The sequence below is a fragment of the Erpetoichthys calabaricus genome, chromosome 15, assembly GCF_900747795.2.
Source record: "Erpetoichthys calabaricus chromosome 15, fErpCal1.3, whole genome shotgun sequence".
NCBI lineage: Eukaryota > Metazoa > Chordata > Cladistia > Polypteriformes > Polypteridae > Erpetoichthys > Erpetoichthys calabaricus.
In genome coordinates this window covers 31,203,444-31,225,698 of record NC_041408.2, presented here as the reverse complement: position 1 = coordinate 31,225,698, position 22,255 = coordinate 31,203,444, and the positions used below count along the sequence as shown (strand labels likewise).

Here is a 22,255-nt window from a genome sequence, read left to right as displayed (position 1 = left end):
AATTGCACAAGCTGGACGGGCGGCTTCTGCTCCCCTGAGCTCGGCCACTCTGGGACGTTTACCTTTGTGTTCTTTAGCTGCTCTGCTGTTGCTTTGGCTGTGGACTTGGGGTCAAAGTCCTGCTGAAAGCTAAACCTCCTGCTTTGTGTCCTGTTAGGGCCGGTGAGTGGCCCAGTCCCAGCCGTGTTGATTTCTCAGCCTAATGATGGCCTGTTTTTACTTGTATGGTCCGCTCTTTGGACCTCACATTGAGAGTTCACAGTGACAACTTCCAAATTTAAATTCCACACTTGGAAAAATTCCAGACCTTCTATCTGCTTAATAGTTAATGGAATAATGAGGGACCTGCTCCCACCAAGCTATGGGACAGCTTATCAGTCAAATGTCCAAATACTATTGAGTTATGGCTGTCATTCCTAAATGGCTCATACAATATTTCTGTATATTGAAATGAAACAGCGGCCCGTGTGCACGGTTCAGTTGCGTAAGCTTTGACGTTTAGACTGGGAAGTTCTTCTCCATTGTATTTAATGTTCTTGGTATTGTTTAGGATCTCCTGATGCTCTGATCTGGGCCTGCTCTTCATGGTAGTTATGATCTTCACTTTTTTCCAAACAATGTTAGCAGTCTTTGAAATGTGGCAGCCGAAGTTGAATTGTAGAAAGAAGGCCGAGAACAAAGTTGACACAAGGTGATAAACAGTTGCAAGAAAATGCGAATCCTTTGAAATTAAATGGATTTCTGCATGAGTTATTCCTAAGAGTACTATTATGGAACAATAGACTGTAGCAGTGCTACTACTAGTTAAAACTGCATCTCCCAGCAGTCCCTGCAGGGGCTGTTGGAGGTCGAAGGTGGCCAGAGGGGTTTAAAAGAAGGGCAGGTGTCCGAAAGGTGAGGCGTGTTTTTTTGTTGTTGTATTTAGTGTTTCGTTTACCTGTCGGACTGCCTTCTGTTACTTACGCCATATTTAGTCGCTGTGTCCTGGATTGTATTCGTTGTTGGGGTCTGGGTCGTCTTCTGTCTACCAGTGTGCTGAGGACTGATTGTGGATTCATGGCTTTCCCGCAAATATAGGAGCGCTCTGAACGTCCTCCCATCTGTCCTCACCCTTACAGTGTCTACCGGTAGGTTTGTTTTTCTCATTCCCTTTCAGCGTGCAGATCTCCGGACTTTGCTCTCGTCATCTCTCATTACATCTGGTGTGGTATTCCTTGGACTTTGCTGTCTGGAGTTGTGTTAATGTAATATCGCCATAGGGGCACTGGGGTGGTGTTATTGTTTTCATTTATATTGTTTAATTTTATTATATTCTTTAATTGTTGTTCGTTCCCAGTGTGCTTTATTTTGTCTCTTGTTTGTGAATGTGTGCGGGTCGGGCTAAGGCTGGGAGCGTCCCTAGGATCCTCTATAAAAATAAATAAATCACCGTCATCTTGACGGTGTGAATCTTAGCGGCACTGGACCACTACAAGACAAACTAACTAATAACACACAAACCATCGGACTTCTGGTCAGTAGTGAACATATCATTTGACCATTCACAGCCCACACTCGACTCTCATTATCCGCAGGGGCCGTTTCTGAAAAACTCTGCAGGAGTGGAAACCACAAATACCGAAACTTCAGTGGGTTTTACAAAACGGGTTTCACTTTTTATGCTGTAATTGTGGTTAAGGGAGCCGCAGCAAGTGAGGACTTACTGCATTGAAGGATCATACGCCATTTTAACAGCAGGAACCTCCACCACACATTTACTGTAGCAGGTGCTGATTAGACATGGGAGGAGTGTTCAGATCGTGTGTCCTTACTCTTTAAGAATGGAGCGGCTGGTTGATGCGACCACTCCTGGTGTTTCTGCCGTCTCTCTAAAGGGTTTGTTGATTTCTCAGCCTAATGATGGCCTGTTTTCACTTGTATGGTCCGCTCTTTGGACCTCACATTGAGAGTTCACAGTGACAACTTCCAAATTTAAATTCCACACTTGTAATCAATTCTAGACCTTCTATCTGCTTAATAGTTAATGGAATAATGAGGGACCTGCTCCCACCGAGCTATGGGACAGCTTGTCAGTCAAATGTCCAAATACTATTGAGTTATGGCTGTCATTCCTAAATGGCTCATACAATATTTCTGTGAAACCCTTTGAATTAAAGCTGAAAGCCTGCACTTCCATCATGTAATAATTTCTTCATTTCAAATCCATTGTGGTAGCTGTGGTAATGAGCCTTACTGGCATTACCTAGAATTAAATAAAATCTGTCAAGTGTCCTCTGCAGTGGAGAGGCATTTGTTTGTAATAAAAAGTTAAAGTACAAAGAAAGGAAACTTGCCTTATTCCTTTCTTATACTATTGCAGATAGATATCTTCACAGACCTTATTAGCACCTTTTGGAGAGTGTTGCGGTAGGTCTCGGATAGACTGGTGAGACAGCCTTGCCATTTACCGGCCGGGATGGCATTGTCGGTCCTCCAGTCCTGCTTGTGCCTCCCGCGACACCAAAAGAGTAAAAGAAAGGGTGAAGCGTCATAGTGTTAGTTTACCGCGGTTGAGAAAAAGGGATCCCATGTAAGTAGTTGTTTAGGCAGTAGCTCAAGGGTAAGGACGTGAATATTTAAAGTGCTTCCGTTGCTTTAAGGCAGAAGCGCAGTTGATGTCTCAAAAGCCGGCACAGATATGCGCACGCGCGCGCCGGCTGCTCGATTTATTATAGCATTTTTGCAGGGCAAGAGACGCCACTTCTCGCCGACGAGTTCTCGTCATCGCGCGGTTATAGGGATGACGTTGGACAGTTTAATTGGTCGGTACAAGGGCGCCGAATATAAAAGAAACTCATTGCCCCAGAGCGGGGTGCTTTTCTGATTAGACCCTCTAGGAGAAAGGTACTAGGCAGAACAATTTGACGAAATTACCAATCATTGCGGCTTGTGCTTTGTTTATTTTTGTAAATATTTGTTCCTGTATATAGATATAAATATCTCTGTAGTAATTTTTGTTGTTTGGAGGTATTTATTGTGGGTTGTGGTTTTAAATGGTGCACTGTTGATTTTTGTATATACACATTTAGTATTTTGAATATTTCTGTTGTTGGGTCTGCAATGCAACACCATGACTACTACATTTTATAGCCACTATTTTGGGATTTACTTGCTGACTGTTTTTGTGTGTCCTTAGTGGTATCGAACTGTTTAATTTATAATGTCCGTTTTTTTAAGTGCACCTGTAAATAAAAATTTCACTGTATTTTTTTCAAAAAACCCAACCCTTTTTGTGTCCGTATCTCTCCTGGTCACGCTCGGTCCCATTTACTAGACATCCAGAGTGTATGCTGGTGTTTTTATTTCCCACTACACGGGGTGTCACAGCAGCACACAGAGTGCACGCCTAACTGAAGTTAATTTGGTATTTCACTTTGGAATTCCTGCTCTCTTCAGGTTGTCCCACCGCATCTCAGCAGGACGGAGGTCTTCTCCCTGACTTGGCCGTTCTCTTGTCGATTTGTCAGCTCATCATGCATCACCCAACTTCTACCCACCTTTAGGTGTTGTCCTGATGTTCTTTTTTTATGTATTGTTCCCTCCATGACATGAAGGACACGGTGCAGGTGCCCTCTTTCATTTGGCACTTGAGACTTTCTGCTGCACCCACCGGCCTCTTTGGAATGCACTTTAGATGTCTGACAAGACCGCATCGGTCACAGTTAAATGGCGCTGGCCAAGATGAAACCAGCAAACCCGTCAGGAGGACTGAATCACAGTTTAGGAACAAGTAAAGTTCGTAGCGGGCGCACACAACACCACCCGGCTGCCATTACCATTCAAATTAAACAGCAGCTTTCTTCTTATTTATAGGAGAAAAGAAGAAGTGAAAGAAAGTTAAGAGGTACTCCGGTATTATCACTAAATACAACGAAGTAAAGCAGGAAGGAGGGACGAGTGAAGAAAGCAGAGTTTAGAAAAAAAAGTCAAGATGAGGTAACAAGTAACTAGAAAGAGACCATCGAAATACAAGAAAGGAAAGCAAAAAGACGCAGAAAAAAAGTCAAGAGAGTAAGGATAAGCAAGAATTAAAGAGACGCAACAACCCCAGAGTGGTGAATCTTGAAAAATAAACGAGATTGCGGACCTTTCAGTAGTAGTATCATCACGTGGACAGAGTCTGAAATTCTCACCTGCGCCCTCCAGCACCAAAATTAAATCAAAGAAATGTCATGGCTGACGTGTGATGTTCAATGCCCGTTACTTCACGCTAATCATGAATAAGCCAGGAGACTTCAGCAAAGCTTCTCTTATTGTCTGTCGTTTGACCGAGTAGTGGCCAGCGCTTTACTTCTGCACAGCCACTCATTCGCATGATCTTTTCCAGTCCTCAGTCAGACCCTAGTCGGGCTTTCAAATATTTAAAACTGGCCGAAGTACCCGCTGTTGTCCAGGTGCTTGAAAGTTTGTGAACCCTTTAGAATTTTCTGTATTTCTGCATAAATATGACCTAAAACATCATCAGATTTTCACTCAAGTCCTTAAAGTAGATCAAGAGAACCCAGTTAAACAAATGAGACAAAAATATTATACTTGGTCATTTATTTATTAAGGAAAATGATCGAATATTACATATTTTTTTCACCTGTATTATTATCATTCTTTAATTTAATATTATTTATTGTATCAGTATGCTGCTGCTGAAGAATGTGAATTTCCCATCGGGATTAATAAAGTATCTATCTATCTATCTATCTATCTATCTATCTATCTATCTATCTATCTATCTATCTATCTATTTGTGAGTGGCAAAAGTATGTGAACCTCTAGGATTAGCAGTTAGTTTGAAGGTGAAGTTCGAGTCAGGTGTTTTCAATCAATGGGATGACAATCAGGCGTGAGTAGGCACCCTGTGTTATTTAAAGAACAGGATCTATCAAAGTCTGCTCTTCACAACACGTTTGTGGAAGTGTATCATGGCACGAACAAAGGAGATTTCTGAGGACCTCTGAAAAAAAGAGTTGTTGATGCTCATCAGGCAGAAAAAGGTTACAAAACCATCTCTGAAGAGTTTGGACTCCACCAATCCACAGTCAGACAGATTGTGTACAAATGGAGGAAATTCAAGACCATTGTTACCCTCTCCAGGAGTGGTCGACCAACAAAGATCACTCCAAGAGCAAGGCGTGTAATAGTCGGCGAGGTCACTAAGGACCCCAGGGTAACTTCTAAGCAACGGAAGGCTTCTCTCACATTGGCTAATGTTCATGTTCATGAGTCCACCATCAGGAGAACACTCAACAACAATGGTGTGCATGACAGGGTTACAAGGAGAAAGCCACTGCTCTCCAAAAAAAACATTGCTGCTCATCTGCAGTTTGCTAAAGATCATGTGGACAAACCAGAAGACTATTAGAAGAATGTTTTGTGGACGGATGAGACCAAAATAGAACTTTTTGGTTTAAATGAAAAGCGTTATGTTTGGAGAAAGGAAAACACTGCATTCCAGCATAAGAACCTTATCCCATCTGTGAAACATGGTGGTTGTAGTATCATGGTTTGGGCCGGTTTTGCTGCATCTGGGCCAGGATGGCTTGCCTTCATTGATGGAACAATGAATTCTGAATTATATCACAGAATTCTAATGGAAAATGTCAGGACATCTGTCCATGAACTGAATCTCAAGAGAAGGTGGGTCATGCAGCAAGACAACGACCCTAAGCACACAAGTCGTTCTACCAAAGAATGGTTAAAGAAGAATAAAGTTAATGTTTTGGAATGGCCAAGTCCTGACCTTAATCCAATCGAAATGTTGTGGAAGGACCTGAAGTGAGCAGTTAATGTGAGGAAACCCACCAACATCCCAGAGTTGAAGCTGTTCTGTACGGAGGAATGGGCTAAAATTCCTCCAAGCCAGTGTGCAGGACTGATCAACAGTTACCAGAAACATTTAGTTGCAGTTATTGCTGCAAAGGGGATCACACCAGATACTGAAAGCAAAGGTTCACATACTTTTGCCACTCACAAAAATGTAATATTCAATCATTTTCCTTAATAAATAAATGACCAAATATAATATTTTTGTCTCGGTTGTTTAACTGGTTTCTCTTTATCTACTTTTAGGCCTTGAGTGAAAATCGGATGATGTTTTAGGTCATATTTATGCAGAAATATAGAAAATTCTAAAGGGTTCACAAACTTTCAAGCACAACTGTACTTGCAGAATGCAGAGGTTTAAGTGGTGACCCTGTTGTGCTTGCTGGCTGTCATCCGCACCGTCCCTCCGTCAATGTCTCTGCTCTCATGAGGTGACAGTTTGTTCTTTTTGGATCTGAGTGGATTCCAGAATTTCTGGAACTCCTTGCTGGGTTGTAACCATGAAGGCTGCCATGTTTCGCTTCGTTCAAAGTGCTTACATTATGAAGAAAAGCCGGCAGCCCAGGAGTTAAACAACTGGCCTTTGATTCTTCTCTGTGGTGTGCTCACCCATCAGCCCCTGCAGAAGCACACAATGCTCCTTTGTGTATTACAGCAGATCGAAACAGATGGTGCCCTTACCCAGTGATGTGGTGTTATGTGCTGGTAATTTTGTCTGCTAAGCCACTGGGACCTCCAGGGTCAAATTTTTGGGTTCCAAAGTAATCTGTCTTGACCATATGGTCCTAGAGAACAACTATGCAAAGTTTGGTTGCGATTGGTCAAACGGTCTGGGATTGTACTGACAGACTGTACATTTAGAAGATCCTGAAGTGAAGAGCGTCAAATGGTTTTACCTGCCCCTCGAAGTGCTTCTTGGGCTTTTCCAGTTGAAACGTTGCAATGGTTCCTTGTTTTCCTGAGATTTCCAGAAACTGCTGGGTTAAGCCTGCTCCGAGTTCATCAAAGGGTGTCGGATTATGTAGGACACACACACACACACACGCACCAACCACGTAGATACATAGTTTTAAATTTTCCGTCCCCATCCTAAGAGGAGCTGTACATGTGGCTAAGACCTTTGGGCGCGAGCCTCAACTTAACTGGTTAGCCATCGCTGGACACGTCTGTCATCTCAGCTGCCACCACACAAACGAACTTCATATGCGATTGTTCTCAAAGATAATCCTTTTCTCCTCTCTGGTATAGAACAACATGAATTTTGGGTAAAATCATCAAATTTGGTAATGAAAGCCTTCAAAGGACATTTACAAGGTAAGCAATGAGGTCCTTCACTTTCCAGACTTCCTGATTGTCGTTCCCCACATTTTTATTGGAGACATCCAGAGTGAATTTTTTCTTTTCTCCTGTCTCTTCAGCCACCCAGTACCACATGTTGCCATCTTATTTCCATTTACTTATTTGGCGACTTGCACCATTTATGATACACGTGGTTCCATTTGTTTTTGGTTTTCCAATTGGAGCACACGCAGGTCAAGTGACGTGCTCAGGGTCACAAAGTGGTGGCAGCAGCAGGAGTTGAACCCAGAAGCTCAAGGTTTGAAGGCCAAAGCCTAAACCAGGGGTAGGCAACGTCGGTCCTGGAGTGCCACAGTATGTGCAGGTTTTTGTTCCAACCCAGTTCCTTAACGAGAACTCAATTATTGCTGATGAAGCACATATTGCTTAAGTGACATTTTAATGCTTCATTTTAGTGGTCTCGCTTGTTAAGGTTCTCCAACCTTAATTGCTTATTTCAATCTTAAACTGCTGCATTCAGTGTTTTAATTGCTCCTTATTAGCAATAAGATGTAAAACAGGGGTAGGCAATGTCGGTCCTGGTGAGCCGCAGTGGCTACAGGTTTTCATTCCAACCCAATTGCTTAATTAGAAACCAATCATTGCCAATCTCAGACCTTATTTAATTTTATGGCTTGTTAGTCTGTGCAATGTAAGGCTCTTATATCGTAGATTTTTTTCCTTTCCAAGGATATCATCCAAATGATATGAAGCCTAAAACAGATCATTTTCAGTCTGTCACATTTTTCTATTAAGTTTTATTAAATCAAACCGTGCATGATGAACACACACAGATGTAATTGGAAAAAAGCTAGCTGGAGAACTGCTGGCTGCTTTGTCTTTTACATCTTATTGCTAATAAGGAGCAATTAAAACACTGAATGCAGCAGTTTAAGATTGAAATAAGCAATTAAGGTTGGAGAACCTTAACAAGCGAGACCACTAAAATGAAGCATTAAAATGTCACTTAAGCAATATGTGCTTCTTCAGCAATAATTGAGTTCTCGTTAAGGAACTGGGTTGGAACAAAAACCTGCACATACTGTGGCACTCCAGGACCGACGTTGCCTACCCCTGGCCTAAACCGCTCCACCACACTGCCATCGTAAATCTGCATTGGGTGAAGTAACAAAAATAAGCCAACGTGTAAAGTAATTCTAAAACACATCAATAAAAGTATACATGAGTGGGGCGATCTGTACGGATATGCACCAAATGAATACAAATGTTTGAAAGGTGAAGCTTGACGCCTGCATAGGCAGTTGTGTTGTATGCTTCTGGACAGGAGATGGCGCTGATGTGCCTGCCAAAGACCTGCTGGCTCTACATGTGTGGAGAACAGCTGGGTGACAGAAAGAGGAGCAGGTCTTGTAAAAATGTGAAGAATAAAAGGGAAAAAGTGACCATCCAGTTGGGCTTTGCTAACACGATTTTATGTTGTTTCTTTTTCTTAAAACTACCTTTTAGTACTTCTCTGAAATGTGTGTCAAATTTAATTAAATAAGATGTGGATATTTTAGAAGATTACAGTGATTGAGACGAGAACAGGCCATTCAGCCCAACAAAGCTCGCCAGTCCTATCCACATAAATCTTCTACGACAACATCAAGTCGAGTTTTGAAAATCCCTAAAGTCTTACTGTCCACCACACTACTTGGTCGTTTATTCCAAGTGTCTCTGGTTCTTTGTGTAAAGAAAAACTTCCTAACGTTTGTGCAAAATTTACTCTTAACAAGTTTCCAACTGCGTCCCCGTGTTCTTGATGAACTCATTTTAAATAACCGTCTCGATCCACTGGACTAATTCCCTTCATAATTTTAAACACTTCAATCAGGTCACCTCTTAATCTTCTTTAGCTTAAACTGTAAAGGCTCAGCTCTTTTAATCTTTCCTCAGAACTCATCCTCTGTAGGCCTGGAATCAGCCTAGTTGGTCTTCTCTGGACCTTTTCTAGCGCTGCTATGTCCTTTTTGTAGTCTGGAGAGCAAAACTGCACACAGTACTCAAGATGAGGCCTCACCAGTGTGTCATAAAGGATAAGCAGAACCTCCTTGGACTTGTACTCCACTCAGCAGGGCGCTATATAACCTGACATTCTGTTAGCCTTCTTAATGGCTTCTTAACACAGTCTGGAAGTCGATAGCTTAGAGTCCACTATGACTGCTACAGTGCATCCAGAAAGTATTCACAGCGCATCACTTTTTCCATATTTTGTTATGTTACAGCCTTATTCCAAAATGGATTAAAATTCATTTTTTTCCTCAGAATTCTACACACAACACCCCATAATGACAACGTGAAAAAAGTTTACTTGAGGTTTTTGCAAATTTATTAAAAATAAAAAACTGAGAAAGCACATGTACATAAGTATTCACAGCCTTTGCCATGAAGCTCCAAATTGAGCTCAGGTGCATCCTGTTTCCCCTGATCATCCTTGAGATGTTTCTGCAGCTTAATTGGAGTCCACCTGTGGTAAATTCAGTTGACTGGACATGATTTGGAAAGGCACACACCTGTCTATAGAAGGTCCCACAGTTGACAGTTCATGTCAGAGCACAAACCAAGCATGAAGTCAAAGGAATTGTCTGTAGACCTCTTTAGACAGGAATGTCTCGAGGCACAAATCTGGGGAAGGCTACAGAAAAATATCTGCTGCTTTGAAGGTCCCAATGAGCACAGTGGCCTCCATCATCCGTAAGTGGAAGAAGTTCGAAACCACCAGGACTCTTCATAGAGCTGGCCGGCCATCTAAACTGAGCGATTGGGGGAGAAGGGCCTTAGTCAGGGAGGTGACCAAGAACCCGATGGTCACTCTGTCAGAGCTCCAGAGGTCCTCTGTGGAGAGAGGAGAACCTTCCAGAAGGACAACCATCTCTGCAGCAATCCACCAATCAGGCCTGTATGGTAGAGTGGCCAGACGGAAGCCACTCCTCAGTAAAAGGCACATGGCAGCCCACCTGGAGTTTGCCAAAACTGGTCTGATGAGACAAAGATTGAACTCTTTGGTGTGAATGACAGGCATCACGTTTGGAGGAAACCAGGCACTGCTCATCACCAGGCCAATACCATCCCTACAGTGAAGCATGGTGGTGGCAGCATCATGCTGTGGGGTTGTTTTTTAGCGGCAGGGACTGGGAGACTAGTCAGGATAAAGGGAAAGGTGACTGCAGCAATGTACAGAGACATCCTGGATGAAAACCTGCTCCAGGGCGCTCTTGACCTCAGACTGGGGCGACGGTTCATCTTTCAGCAGGACAACGACTCTAAGCACACAGCCAAGATATCAAAGGAGTGGCTTCAGGACAACTCTGTGAATGTCCTTGAGTGGCCCAGACTTGAATCCGATTGAACATCTCTGGAGAGATCTTAAAATGGCTGTGCACCGACGCTTCCCATCCAACCTGATGGAGCTTGAGAGGTGCTGCAAAGAGGAATGGGCGAAACTGGCCAAGGATAGGTGTGCCAAGCTTGTGGCATCATATTCAACAAGACTTGAGGCTGTAATTGCTGCCAAAGGAGCATCGACAAAGTATTGAGCAAAGGCTGTGAATACTTATGGACATGTGATGTCTCAGTTTCTTTATTTTTAATAAATTTGCAAAATCCTCAAGTAAACTTTTTTCATGTTGTCATTATGGGGTGTTGTGTGTAGAATTCTGAGGAAAAAAATGAATTTAATCCATTGTGGAATAAGGCTGTAACATAACAAAATGTGGAAAAAGTGATGTGCTGTGAATACTTTCTGGATGCACTGTAAATTCTTCTCATAAGATGGACTCTCAATTCTCTGACGTCCCATTGTGTATTCATACTTTACATTTACTGACATTAAATTCATCTGCCCCGGCCTGTATGCTCTCCAAGTCCTTCTAGAACAACAGGTGAGGGGACGCTGGCGCACGCATGTTGTTGCCGCTCCTCCCTGTAAACAACACTTTTCGCAAAATTCGCCTAATTCTACACTTTCTTACGCTTGTTTTATTTCTTTTATTGTATGTATAGTTCGTGGATACAGCTGACTCGAATTGTATGGATTTGGCTTATATTTACAGATTTTATGGACTTTACTTTGACTGGGAACAGCTGAGTCTGTGGATCACGGGACGAGAACCTACAAGCATTTCTTTGTGCCTGGCAATCTAGGACCTTGGGATGATCTGTCTCCGTGATTATATTAAATTCGCTTTGCTGATCTGCTCCCGTTTCATCTTATAGTACTATACGACTGGGAACTGATCTGATGTTCTTATTAATCTGGCTTTTGGCTCTGGGGCGATCACGCCTGAAATTACCAAGCATTACAGTTTGTGGCTGTGTATTGGAACCTCCAACTCCTGCTACCTCCTCATGCTATGCTTTCTGCAGCTTTACTATCGCCGCTCACCTACTCTACCACACCCGCCTGTCCTACCGGTTCCGCTGTGCTGTGCTGCTTCTCCACTGCTATTCAGATAAGTATTACTCAGCATCATGCTAAAATACTCTCATGACAAACTCCTTCTTATTAAACAGTTTGTCCAGAGCAAATGGTCTGACTGCAACATCCTAAAGGATGCCGGTATTTTGCAGCGCCCGAAATATATACATCGCGGGTCAGGTCGCCGCCACCGCCGGGCTGCGAATGAAAAGACCACCGGCAGCATTTGCTCAGGAATACGCCGTCCTTCTCATGACCCTGGAAATAGAATTGTCGGTGTGCCAAATTTGCATTATGTGGGAATAAACCCTGATTGCGGCTCTGTGCAGAATGAAGCCTCATTAACTAATATTGCACTGTTTAACTCGAGGTCTCTTAATGGCAAAGCATTGGTGTTGTCAGAACTCATCACTGACACCAAACTTGATATTCTGTGTCTAACGGAGACTTGGCAAAAACCGAACGAATTTGCGTCTCTCACGGAGGCGACTCCAATTGGTTTCACTTTCCACACAGAGCCTCGCAGCTCAAGACAAGGCGGCGGGCTGGCAGTAATTATCAGAGAAGACTTAAACATTAAAAGAATCCCAATTGACTGCCCATTGTCTTTTGAGTGCCTGGCTCTTAAACTAATAACGGAATCAGGTCCTGTCTCACTCATTGTTCTCTATCGTCCCCCAAAATACAATGCATCCTTCTTATCCGATCTGATTGAACTTTTGACTCACCTAAGCTCTTACTCTCAGAGAATTATGCTTCTTGGTGATTTCAACATCCATATTGACATTACTACATCTAAACTGAGAAATGAATTCCTGTCCTTACTGGACTGCTTTGACTTGACACAACATGTTGATTTTCCAACCCACTCTGGCGGTCATATATTGGATCTGATCTTTCTTCTGGACTATCTGCTGCCAACATTTACAGCACTGATTTGGGACTCTCTGACCATAAAGCAGTATTTTTCACTGTCTCATTACCTCTTCCACCTCTTACCTGTAAACAACAAATTTCTTACAGAAACCTTAAAAATATCTGTCCCTCGTCCTTTCTGGATCCATTTCTGATCTTTTACTGTCTGCACCTATTCCACCAACACTAGATAGTTTTGTTGACCACTATAACTCGGCCCTTCACTCAGCATTAGATAAAACAGCTCCTTTAAAACATAAGGAGGTTTCCTTTAAGCGCTCAGCTCCTTGGTATAACTCAGAATTGCGATCTATGAAAGCAGCTGGCCGACGCCTTGAGAGAATGTCACGTAAGACTGGCCTCACCGTGCACATCCAGGCTTTCTCTGACCACCAAAGAGCTTACAGAGAAGCACTAACTTCTGCCAAGAACACCCATTATGGCAGAATAATAGAAAGTGGCCATGATAACCCAAGGGTTTTGTTCTCTGTAGTTAATAAACTACTCGCACCTGCATCTGGTCCAACTACCTCTTCTACTGAAGTCTGTGAGGAATTCCTCCACTTTTTCCGTAACAAAATTAAAGATCTAAATAATTCAACTAACATAAATACATCATCTGTTTATATCTCTCCCTGTTTTCCCACTCCATCCAGCTCCTTCTCTAAGTTCTCACCAGTCACATCTGCGTTTGTTAATAACCTGCTTTGTAAGATGAGGCCGACTACTTGTGTACTGGACCCCATCCCCACCACACTACTTAAATCCTGCCTTCATGCCATAATCCCGACTGTTACAACAATAATAAACTCATCCCTTGACACTGGCTCTGTGCCGCTCACTTATAAAATCGCTTCTGTAACCCCAATGTTAAAAAAGTCTGGTCTTGATGCTGACAATCTTAACAATTTCCGGCCTATTTCCCACTTACCTTTCCTGTCAAAAGTTCTTGAGCGTGTTGTAGCTTCCCAACTCACCAATTACCTAACCTCTAATAATTTGATGGAACCCTTTCAGTCTGGATTCAGGGCGCGGCACAGCTGTGAAACTGCTCTGCTACGGGTAACCAATGATTTGCTTATGGCAGCAGACTCTGGACAAACCAGCATATTAATTCTGTTAGACCTCAGTGCAGCATTTGACACTGTCAGACATGACATCCTACTGTCCAGAATGGAGAACATGCTGGGTATCTCTAGCACTGCCCTCCAGTGGTTCAAGTCCTATCTGACTGATAGGCAAGAGTTTGTTAGTCTTGGCAACAGCAGATCCAACTCCGTGCCAGTCACACAAGGAGTCCCTCAAGGCTCTGTCCTTGGTCCTCTGCTTTTCTGTATTTATATGCTTCCCCTTGGCCATATTATCCGTACCTATGGACTGGGTTATCATTTTTATGCAGATGATACTCAACTCAACTTCAGTGTTAAAAGTGGAACTTCATCAGAGCTTTCTCAGCTCACAACCTGCCTTAGTGAAATTAAAACCTGGATGGAGCAGAACTCTTTAAAATTAAATTGCAATAAAACTGAACTCCTGCAAATTGGGACTAAAATGCAACTTAATAAAATGAGCTCCTTCCCAGTCCATCTTGGCGGTGATCTCATCAGACCTGCCTCTACGGTAAAAAATCTTGGTGTCATTTTTGATTCCTCCCTCACTTATTCCACCCACATAAATCACATTAAGAAACTTTCTTACTTTCACCTCCGTAACATATCCCGTGTTCGCTCCTTCCTCTCCTTCTCTAATGCTGAGAAACGTGTCCATGCTTTTATCACATCCCGCATCGATTATTGTAATTCCCTACTGGCAGGTGCCCCTTCTAATCTTATATCACAGCTCCAGCTTATTCAAAACTCAGCTGCAAGAGTCCTTACTCGAACCAGCAGCAGCGAGCACATCACACCCATCCTGCTCCGTCTTCACTGGCTCCCTGTGTCTTACAGAATCGAATATAAAATCCTACTAATAACCTACAAAGCCTTAAATAACCTCGCGCCAAACTACATCAGTGACCTTCTCCATCACTATGTGCCTGCCCGCCCACTAAGGTCCTCTGATTCTGGTAATCTTGTTGTGCCCCTCACTAATCTACACTCCATGGGTGACAGGGCCTTCAGCTGTATAGCGCCCAGACTCTGGAATGACCTACCAAAATTAATCAGGTCAGCTGACTCCATGAATTCTTTTAAAAAACAACTCAAAACTCATCTGTTCAGGAAGGCTTTTAGCTCTACTTGACTTCATTACCCTTCTCTCAGTTTACTTCTCTGTCAAGATGCTCATGTAACCTGTATGTGTGTGCTAGACCATCAATTATGTTGTCTGTTTTTTTTTCCAGAATTCACTGTCTTAATCTTCTTTATTTATTTATCTGGTTTGTACAATGCTATATACTGTATATTCTGCCGTTCTTTATTTATTCTGTAAGTGCCTTGAGCAAGGGAAAGGCGCTATATAAATAAAATGTATTATTATTTATTATTCTGTAATGATATAACACATTTGAGATTACCTGCCTGTCCACCTCTCGTTACTATTGTCAAACTTTACCAGTTTGTTACTTATATTCTTAATCCAAATCATTTATAAATATTAAAAACAGCAGTGACCCCCTGATGGTGTTCCTCACACTGTGACCCTTTGCGTCCTGCGTCTCAGCCAATTCTGCAGCAAACATCGCCCTGAACTCCCAGGCTCTCGTGTGGCACCTCATCAAATTCTTTAAAACACTTCACTCACATATTTACTTTCTGATTTTGATTACAAATTAATACAAAAGCCAGGAGACCGTGACCCCAAACCAGCAGGCAGAGCTGTGCCTTTGGCGGTGATTGGCCCGCTGCGGACAGGGCAGCCCAACAGTGTTTAGCAATCCTGGTGGTCCGCCATCAGCTAAACATGTTTGCCTATCAAGGCTCGCTGACCTGTCTGGATGTGACAGCACTGGAGGTTATCAAGCAAAGTTAAGACAACTTTTAAAATTGACATTGTTCCAAAGTATAAATGCCATCTGGGCAGAAATATAAAGGAAGTAAATAAAATGTGCCCCGTCTTGGCATGAACTTGTGTGTTTAGCGCCTGTCCAAATGGTGGGTTGCTTTTTACAGTTTTAATCAGTTTTGTTGTACCCATTCTTTGATTATTTTTTTTTTTGAGTCTAGTTCTCCTTCTCCAACCCATAGATGTTGGTGTTCAGCTAAAGCTGACGTCACATTAAGCGACATGTCGAGTCGTGGGGTAGGTCAGACTTGTCCACCTGAGGTTGCTGACTAGTATCTCGTCACATTTACTTACTGGTGACAACCTCCCAGTGAGGACGAGCTCACCCCTTTTTGTGCTGCCTGACGGAGCTGGCACTGTACAAAGGGTTAACGGGTGCAGCGGGTTCAGCCTCAATCTTTGCCAAATGCTCCTGTGGTGGTAGAACTCGAGACCTCGGACAGACGAGCCTCTCATTTGCGAGATCTAAGACGCCTCACTCCTTATTCCTCGTCGCTGCCCCTTTGCGTTGTACTTGCAGCTCTCATGCACAGAGCCACCCCTATGGCTAAAGTCAAACGGGTTCGAGTTGATCGCAGCCCTGAGGCACCGGGCACATCTCATTACGTGACGGGCTTCATACCAACGACTTGCTAAGATTATGTAAGTGAAGTCCACAGCGCAGGAAATGTGCCAGGGCCTGTGACAGACGATCCTGAATGGACTCTGCTGGTTCCTGCCTTGAGCTCAGTGCTGAGGTCCGCGCACATCCATCAAAGATGGCATTCTAAGGAGCCCCTTGAGACTCAACTATGGCGCTCTGCTCTTAGCTCAGACTAATCTCTCGGTGCATGTGCCACCCCATCAAGTACGACAACAAAATGACGAGCGCAAATAAACCTCAAATGGAACGAGGAGGGCGCTTTCGTAAATCTCCTTATTTTAGAGGTACAAATAATTCTAGGAAGCAGCAAGTGAACAGTCCTGGACAGCATGGCGGCCCACCGAGCCCCATATCCTCACCATGGGCTCTCCAGTTTCTTCCCACTGGCCATGTGTGTGTAACTTTGATCCCACCCGGGGTAAGTTCCTGCCGTGCGCCCATCATAGGCTCCAGAGTGCCATGGATTTGTAAAGTCAGATGAGCATATGGCTGGCGAGGCCCCGTCCTGGACTTCGGTTTTCCACTTTAGAAGTTCAAGCAAGAAAGACCCAGCACAAGCGCTCGATAAATATTGCACATTTTATTACAGTTTAGGACTGTGCTAGAGGTGAGCTTAGGCTCAGGCTTGACAGCTGGAACCATCTCAAACACCGTTATTGCTATACAGTATCGAACTGCTAATGTTATGTTACAAGATGTATTTTACAGAAGCAACATTTTAAAATACTGAATTGTTTATAAATAGTAAAGATTTGAAATTCACAGAATGCTTTGTTTCTTTCTTTCTTTTTTTTCTTTCTGCACATTAAACTCCAGGCTATGATCCACACCAGGTCAGCAGACGGTCCTGTGTTTAGTGGTCAAGGATGCGAAGGTTACCAGAGACGATCTTGTTCTCCAGCACCGCTCCTGCCGGGATGTCAATTCTGTCACCGTGGTTGGCAATGATGATGACAGTGCCCTGGAAAGAGAAAAAAAATAAAAGCACAGGGGGGTTCGTGTTGTGTCAGCAGTGGCGCCAAACATCTGCCCTGTGACAGACTCATGTCCAGTCCTAGGACTGGCTTCTACCAGGACGGGTCCCAGTTGCCATAATGGGAGTTCACAAAATGGATGGATCTGTTAATATATTCTTGGTTTTTTATTAAATATGCGAGTTATAAAAAATCCTGTTGCTTAAAAAATATTAAGGCATTTCACAAAGAAAAAGTCACGCGAGAGGTGTCTGCCAGCGGCTCGGATTCAGAGTGACCTCGGTGGGCTCTCTGCACTCATCACACTCTTGATGGGCCACCGCTTAGCGCGACTTCTTGCCTGCCATAGTTCTGAAAAACATTAATTACACAGAAGACCCTCGTCTTACACAAAGAATACGTCCCATGGCACTGCAAGTGCGGGAAGGTGACATTTAGTGAACGTCCCAGGACAGCGTTACCAGTCAGGAACAGCTACACTGGTTTGGCCTGTAAATCTGCCTACGTGACAATGGCTTCAAATAGAAATGGATGTCACCAATACAGACGTACTTGATGGGTGTGCCGGGCTCACAGCCCGAGGCTACAGCGTTCTGAATGAGTCCGACATGGCCGGAGTTACAATAAAAGTGTCGTTTTACAAAAACCCTAAGTGAGCCAGATGTGAACTGCATGTGGAGTGATGGAGCAAGTCTAGTCGTATTTTAGATTAGACATTCTTAAAGAGCATTTAGTGGATTGTGGAAGGCGAGTTTTCTGAAATGGTAGACGGTGGCAGAGGCTCTAGGCCCCTACGGACACACTGCCTATACGGAGAGTTCAGCCCTTGGAAGTTTTCACTTTTTATTCTTGTACATCACTGAGTGCTTCTAACTTGGCTTTTTAAAAACTGAACAACAGAAGAAGACTTTTTGATGTCAAACTAGAAAAGTGGCCCAACTGAATTAAAAATATGAAATACAAAACTAAGTGATCGCCATAGTAGAGGGCCACCATGACAGCCCTGTATGCACAGGTCTCGATCAACTTTGCACATCTGGACACTGCATGCGTCTTCCAAAGCTCTCAATCTCTGCGACATGTCGTACTGACCGGGAGTCGAGGGCCTCTTTCAGGTCCAGCTGCCCACTCTCAACTAGACGGAGATCTACTCCAGCCCTTCAGTAACACTGTGGCCTTGAACTCCTGGACTGCCTTACATCCCAATACTGATAACACGAAAAGTTAAACTGATGGGCACTTTTTTACAGCAACGCCTATAAACTAATCAATCACATCAGTATTTAGTAGATGGACCTCTGGTCACCATGACAGCCTTACATCTGTGTAGACACCAATGGCGAGTGAAATACGCTTTGTAAAGTACAATAAAATGGACGACTGCCTTCAGCAGCGTTCCCCAATCTGTTTTTCGTGGTGGGACACCACTCTCTTACTAACCCCAAGTGTCTGAAGGGGCGAGACTCCCACAGAAGCCAGTAAAACAGCAGCTCCGAGATCACTGCTCACAGACACGACACTTGGTGAGCACTTTGGTGGCATCTCTCAACTGCATTGATCCTTTGCCCTCTCCTCTTTGGCTAAGGGGCAACTTGTATGCCCACTAACCACTGGCCCTGTGAGACTTGCTGGTAACCACACAGCCTGGCAGATGGACTCTAGTAGCCTGGAGATGCGTCTAAAGAGCTCCATGTGTGCAACCGAGCGATCACGGAGATGCTTTTATGCCACCTTCTCCTGGTAGTCTGGTAGTCCTGTCTTCCTCAGACAGGTCACCATCACCTACCGAGCTTGTCCCACTCAGGTTCAGACCCAGGTAAGCTACGCTATTATTTCCATGGCACAACTGGGTGGTTCTCATGGCACACTACTTGAAAAACTGGGGTCTTCAAGTAATTGTATTAAATATTGTACAAAACAGTTCTACAGTACAATATCTTAGGAACAGAAATAAATGTCCAGTTTTCCATCTTGCCCACGCTTATTCTGCATTCCCTGGTAGCTGTGGACAGCACTGTAGCCGCCAACACGGTCTGTAAATCTTGGGCTTTCACACTGGATACTTGTGAGCCACCAGAAAACACGACATTCTCAGTCGTTCTTAGTCTACTTCAGGGACACTGGGCGCGATGTGCACTTGAAGCCTTGTGAAGACAGAATCATGGGAAACAGCAGGCTACGTGGCAAATGTGCAGACAACTTCAGCAATGAATGGCAGGCAATCACCTTAACTCAATGTTTCATAACCTGAGTAAATCAGAATGCTCCACAAACTTGAGAGAAGCTTAGCTGCATGTTAAGAAAGGTACAGACAGGCAGCGGTGGTACACCCGAGTTCTACAGGATCGTGGCTAAGCTGTAAAGTGTTACTCAATGGTAAAATTAAAAAGAAATGCGGCCATCTTCACCAATTAAAGAGAGGTGGGTCCTCCAGGGCCAATGCTGTGTTCAACAAGAGCGGGCACACCAGTGTGAGCAACAAGCAACCATCGGCATTTATGACAAATTAGTTGCTCATACTTGTTGTTACCACACTTAATGCCTTACAGACTTTTTTTGTATTTCTAATCTCTTTTAAGTATATCTGTATGCAGAGTATGAGGGAGAGAAAAGCCAGCAGACATATTTGAGTAACGTGTGGTCACCTGTATGGTGCGTGAGTTGCTGTCACAATGCAAGCATTACGAGCCTCTCCGGTATTTCAAGTAAGACGGGACATGCTGGTCACACAGATTGAGGCCGATCGCCTCCTTTTGCACATTCAAGCCAATTGTGGTTTTGTGAAGTAATAAGTTATGTTGAAGCACAGTTTCTGTGTATACCACACCTATCGAGTATTACTACATCGTCAAAGCCAAAATATTAACGTTTTCGTATGTTAATTGAAGATCTAAACAGTCTAATAATTACCAGCAGGTATCCCTGAATGTGCTTTCTGCAAGTTGACTACTGAATATTTTTAGAATGCCTAAGACACACAGAATTGACCTCTGGCGATGTCACAAACAGCACCACGTCGAACAAGGCCTTTAGATAAGCTCTTAGTACCTTAAGACCAACATTCTTCCCAAAAGTTACATCCCCTGAAACAGTGAGGTGATCCAGTTCAAGCATGTCAGGTATGCTCTCCAGCCGTCGCAAATAATCCTGGACCTACAGAGGCAAAACGAAGGGTGATGGTTAGCAAGGAAAGCCCATTGAAGGAAAGAAAACCAGCATCCACGTCAGGACCCACATTCGATACCCACATCTGCCTAATTAGGCTTAGATTTTATTCTTAATAAAAATACATTCTTCTGACATATTGCTAATACAAACAATTGACATTGCACAGGTAGTATATTACGATAGCTTTTTCTCCTTGCCCAATATTTTAATTATAGCATAAGAACACCAAGTTTCGGTCTCCTGTTTTCTTTCCTATCAACTTGGCTCTGGCATCTCTGGATGTGCTCTGATGTCAGAAAAAAAAAAAAATGCACAGCAGGTGTGTATCAGCACTGTCTCACTTTTTAATATTTTAATACGCAAATGAAGACGACATTTTTAATGTCAAATATTATATTTTGCCATAGATCACGTTGTAAGCCGTTCTTTAGTCCATTTATTTAGTCCACCTTGAATCACCTGGTTGAACAATGGTGCCTCACCTGCTTGATTTACCGTTCTGTCCTTCTCATCAATACCATTAGCATTCAGCGACAAGTACAACTGTCATTTTTCAAAATGTATTCACGCTTGTATTAAAAATCAGTCGTCTTCTACGGAACCCACTGCATACACAGCAGAATCAATACTGTGCTTTTTACTGGCATTGAATAAAACTGCACTTCAGCTCAGATTTATTTTAAATATGTCAGAAAAATAAGTAGACCACACAGACACTGGCTGACCACTTTCAGAATAATCAGAATTCTTAACGGAGCAACGATGTGCCAAGCCTGAAATACTTAACTCATAATCTTAGTAGCGCGATGAAAGGCCTAATAAAACAAACAAACAATCAGAACGAGCTTGACACAGAAAAAAAAATACCTGCTCCCTGAAATTCTCGATGGGATTAACAACACAAAACAATGTCTTATGGCTGACAAACGCGATCAAAAGCAAGAGACTGCCAAGTACAATATGTCTTATCCATTACTCATTACAGGGTCACGGCGAGCGACTCAAGTCTACAGGGCACACACTCACACTCATTTAGGGGGCAATTAGTCCCACATTCGGCTGATATGCATGTCTTTGTGATATGAAAAGAAAATACAGGCAAACATGGGTTCAGTCTGTAGCGGTGCTACTAGAGTGCGAAACTCCCAGCAGTCCCCGCAGTGGCTCTGATTGGACTTCTGCTGAGGGTGCAGGGGCTGTTGGGGTCAAAAGAGGAGGTCAGTGCGGCCTTTAAAAAGGGGGCTAGTGACCAAAAGGAAAAAAAGGTATTTTGTGTTTCAAGCTCCTGTCTGTCTGCATTCTGTCGCGTTACCTGTGCTTATTCATTTGTCCTGTGGATCGTTTCTTGGTCAGGGTCTGGATTGTCTGCCTGAGGACTGTCTGGGGATTTATGGCCATCCTGTGAAGAAAGGAGCGCTCCTGATCCTGTCCACCCGTCTTCACCATTTCAGGAACTAGCAGTAGGACTATCTTTACATTCCCATTCAACATGCTGCTCTCTGGACTATCTATTTTCATCATCACATCATCATCTGTTGCCGTTTCCCGTGGACTTTACAGTGAATGTTTATTGTTGTGGTTTGTTTTCGTGTTTATTGTAAATCGCGGAAAAGGAACTGAGGTGGGATTGTTGTTTTCATTATCAGTGTTAATATATTCTTTATTTGCTATTTTATTTCTGTTGGCTTTTTGTCTCTGTTTGTGAGTGCGTGTGGGTCATGCCAAGGCTTGGTGCGTCCCTAGAATCTCCACCATAAAAATAAATAAATCACAGTCTTCTCAACGGTGTGAATCTTAGCAGCACCAGACCACTATAAGTTCTTGGCATGGTCATCATTTATGTGGCATTTTCAAGTTCTCACCGTATAGCAAAAGTACCGTTTAAAAAAAAAAAATAAATAAATAAATGCACATCATTTCTTAAAGAGTATACTCAGTATG

At 43.3% G+C, this 22,255-nt stretch overlaps 1 protein-coding gene and 1 long non-coding RNA gene across 3 annotated transcripts in view; one reads left to right on the top strand and one right to left on the bottom strand.

The window, feature by feature from the left end:
- The first annotated feature begins 466 nt into the window (after positions 1-466).
- LOC114666063 (uncharacterized) lies at positions 467-21,989 on the top strand. Its single transcript, XR_003718509.2, has 2 exons — positions 467-1,127; positions 16,989-21,989. It is a non-coding gene; the product is annotated as an uncharacterized LOC114666063 (long non-coding RNA).
- Positions 16,734-22,255, bottom strand: part of ugp2b (UDP-glucose pyrophosphorylase 2b) — a 62,066-nt gene continuing 56,544 nt past the window's right edge. For both annotated transcript variants that reach the window (XM_028820793.2, XM_028820792.2), the window contains exons 9-10: positions 20,195-20,299; positions 16,734-17,133 (exon numbers count right to left, since the gene is read on the bottom strand). In XM_028820793.2, the coding sequence (XP_028676626.1) occupies positions 17,026-17,133; positions 20,195-20,299 (213 nt within the window). In that variant the 3' untranslated portion in view covers positions 16,734-17,025. The remainder of the gene's footprint in view (positions 17,134-20,194; positions 20,300-22,255) is intronic.